Source organism: Garra rufa, unplaced genomic scaffold, assembly GCF_049309525.1.
Source record: "Garra rufa unplaced genomic scaffold, GarRuf1.0 hap1_unplaced_636, whole genome shotgun sequence".
NCBI lineage: Eukaryota > Metazoa > Chordata > Actinopteri > Cypriniformes > Cyprinidae > Garra > Garra rufa.
In genome coordinates this window covers 145-3,622 of record NW_027394901.1, presented here as the reverse complement: position 1 = coordinate 3,622, position 3,478 = coordinate 145, and the positions used below count along the sequence as shown (strand labels likewise).

General features: G+C 36.7%; 1 protein-coding gene across 1 annotated transcript; it reads right to left on the bottom strand.

The window, feature by feature from the left end:
• Positions 1-1,198: 1,198 nt before the first annotated feature.
• Positions 1,199-2,458, bottom strand: LOC141317286 (secretory carrier-associated membrane protein 3-like). Its single transcript, XM_073833035.1, has 2 exons — positions 2,268-2,458; positions 1,199-2,190 (listed from the first exon to the last, which is right to left on the bottom strand). The coding sequence occupies exons 1-2, from the start codon at positions 2,406-2,408 to the stop codon at positions 2,044-2,046; spliced, it is 288 nt and encodes a 95-aa protein (XP_073689136.1). The 5' UTR covers positions 2,409-2,458; the 3' UTR covers positions 1,199-2,043.
• Between the last annotated feature and the right edge of the window lie 1,020 nt (positions 2,459-3,478).

Here is a 3,478-nt window from a genome sequence, read left to right as displayed (position 1 = left end):
TCAGAATTGCGAGAAACAAACTTGCATCTGCAAGAAAAGTCAGAATTATAAGAAACAAACACATTTGTAAGAAAAAAGTAAGAATTGTGAGAAACTCACATTTACAAGAAAAGTCAGAACTATGAGAAACAATCTCACATTTGCAAGAAAAAAGTAAGAATTGTGAAAGAAAAGTCAGAAATTCGAGAAACTCGCATTTATGAAAAGTTAGAACTCACATTTGCAAGAAAAAAGATTGTGAGAGAAAAGTCTGAATTGCAAGAAACTCGCATTTACGAGACAAGTCAGAATTCCGAGAAACAAACTCAAATTTGCAAGAAAAAAGTCAGAATTGTGAGAAAAACGTGCATTTGCGGGAAAAAGATTTGCAAAAAACAAACTCACATTTGCGAGAAAAGTCAGAATTGGGAGTAAAACATGCATTTGTGACAGTCAGAATTGCGAGAAACACACTTGCATTTGTAAGAAAAAAAAGTAAGAATTGTGAGAGAAGTCTGAATTGCGAGAAACTCGCATTTATAAGAAAAGTCAGAACTATGAGAAACAAACTCACATTTGCGAAAGAAAAGTAAGAATTGTAAAAGAAAAGTCAGAATTGCGAGAAACTCGCATTTACGAGAAAAGTAAGAACTGTAAGAAACACACTTGCAAGAAAAAAATTGAGAAAAAAGTCTGAATTGCAAGAAACTTGCATTTATGAGAAAACACATTGCAAGAAAAAGAATAGCAAGAAACAAACTTTGACATTTATGAGAAAAGTCTGAATTGCAAGAAACTCGCATTTACGAGAAAAGTCAGAATTGTAAGTAAAACTCACATTTGCGAGAAAAAAAGTCAGAATTGTGAGAAACAAATTTGCATTTGCGAGACGAAAAAGTCAGAACTGTGAGATAAAAAGTAGCAATAATATTTTGAGAGGGCTTCCATAACTTAACATATTTAAAAAATGTACATTTTAAAATGTCTATTTGTATGATCACATGACAGAATTGTCCTCGAAATGCACTGCGTTCGCTTTGACACCATAAACACAAATGACTCAGGACCAAATTTGTTAATCAGTATAATGTGTCATTTAATTTGCTCTGCAAAATGTAAGTACTTAAACTGTTGAAAAATATCCTCCGATCTCATCTGAAAACAAAAATTATGTAACCCTTTCCGGCAAGTGGCATTTTGTGTGGCACATTTTATTAAAAAAAAAAAACACACATTTGTTTTACACATTTGTTGCAAAAGTTAGGACTTTCTGAGGCTAAAAAAAAAAAATCAACCATGTAAATTTAATTCTGAGTACTAATCAAAACTATTTTGATTTGACTGTTTACAATCAGTAGCCTAAGATAAGCTCGTACACATGGTTATCAAAAAACACAAACCCAACGCAAAAAGCTACATCCCACCTTCAGTCTTACGATTAAGACAATAACAGTAATGTTTTCTGTGTCCGCCAACATTAGAATTATGCAAAACAGGCCACGCCCTCCACGGAATTATAGGCGCATATCATTATATTTTTGGCGCTAATTTGGAATGCGGAACGTTTTCAAAAAAAAAATCAAATGCTAAAGGAACGAAAGCTTTTATTTACAACTCTAATCTTCAGTAAAATTATAGCAGAATTGTAACATCTAAACCCTCATCACATACAAACCCTCATCACATACAATCATTGCTTTGAGAAGGTTTTGAGATCCTTCATGATCATTTGTTTTTTTTTTTTTTAATTTAAAGAGACTCCTGTACCACTATAGATGACGGGGAAACATTAAATTACTTTATATACAGCATAACCGAGGTCAAAAAGGATACAGGACACAATTTGCGCACACATACAAATATACAAACACACTGATGAACATTTCAACTTCATACCTTCTGCTTCAAAACAAAAAAATCAACACGAAAGTAGTGCCTCTGCAGTCCGAAGCGGGACCCAATCAAGATCCAGAACCGAAGCAGGTGGAGAAGGGCTTGGGGTTCTGCGTGGAGCGCCGGGACAGAGAGGGTAGAGATGCGGGATCTCGGTGGTGCTTTCTGGTTCTAGTTCCTCTGCATAGAGCTTTGGGCGGCCGTGGAGGCGGCGTTGGCGGCGGCGGACTGGAAGGTGCGGTTCGTGAGGACGCCCTGGGAGAATTCCTGCTGCGCCTTCTGGAAACTGGCGCCGGTTCGACGGTAGTGGGAATGAACCTGGAGAACGAGACCAATGATTTAAGAATCCAAACCAAAAACAACAGGTTTTCAGTCAGAAATGGAGAGCTACTTACCATTTTGAGTAAAATGATGGACAGCGCGGCGGTGGCCGTGAAGAAGGCCGCTACTACCATCATGATGACGCTCACCGCTTTGTTAGTGCCGATCATTGCTATGGCACTAATCCAGCCGCTGTAATCCAAATCAACATCCATTTACCAATCCTTATAAATGATGCATAACAAATATGTGCATACAAAAAATATTCTAGGAAGTCTACATTTTTTAGAAGCACATCATTCTCTTTTTTCACTTTTATAACGTACTATTTGATTTATTTCGAACAAATTTCTAAATAATGAAAAACAACTATATATATATATATTAGGGGTGGGCATAGATTAATTTTTTTAATCTAGATTAATCTAGATTAAATCTTGGAATTAATCTAGATTAAAATGGCTAATTTGAATTCTGCTGAAGGCATTCAGAATATGTGTGCTACCCAAATAATGACTAAAAGTAAGTATTCGAGAACGGGCCAGGTGGCGCATTAGATCATGCGCTAATCTCCTGTTTCCAAAATGCATCACAAACTGCTTGACAATTGCATTTACAACATAATTACCTATACAAACTTGTGTAACCAAGTACTTCTGCGCAAAAGGCTGCACGACGTGCGCGTAGCCGTTAAATACACAGACGCGCACGGGCATGGATTTCTGCGTGCATAGTCTTCCATTAAACTGCGTTGCTTTTAGAAGCGTCAATTCAGTTGTTGCATATAGTTTAATGTCTTTATTTCGGGATTATCAAAGTAAATTATAACTCAAAACTTGAGATTTTACTGGGGCACAGCAGATTTTCACTGGGGCACGTGCCCCAGTAAAAAGGGTCAACGCACGCACCTGCCCTGAAGCGGCTTCATAACTGCATCCATGTTTGCACGTCTCATTTGATGTGGTAATTTCACAGAAGTTGAAGACTCGTTCTCGCCCCCTACAGTGCAATTCGACTAGGTATACGTCATCCGCGCTAAAATATCAAGGTGAAAGTCATCATATCTTGCGTAGTTTAAACCCAGCTCCCAACCCAACTTTGAGAATAGATTAACAGCGATATTTTTTTTATCGCCCGATAAGAGTCTCACGTTAACGCAGCACGTTAACGCCGATAACGGCCCACCACTAATATATATATATATATATATATATATATATATATAAATAAACACACACACACACTATACATGTATTATTTTAAGTATTATATATATATATATTAT

Excerpts from the sequence above, each read along its gene's own strand:
- LOC141317286 (XM_073833035.1), bottom strand. The coding sequence starts at position 2,408 with ATGGATGTTGATTTGGATTACAGCGGCTGGATTAGTGCCATAGCAATG. Across the intron at positions 2,191-2,267 it reads CCATCATTTTACTCAAAATG|GTTCATTCCCACTACCGTCG; the intron begins GTAAGTAGCTCT and ends CTCGTTCTCCAG.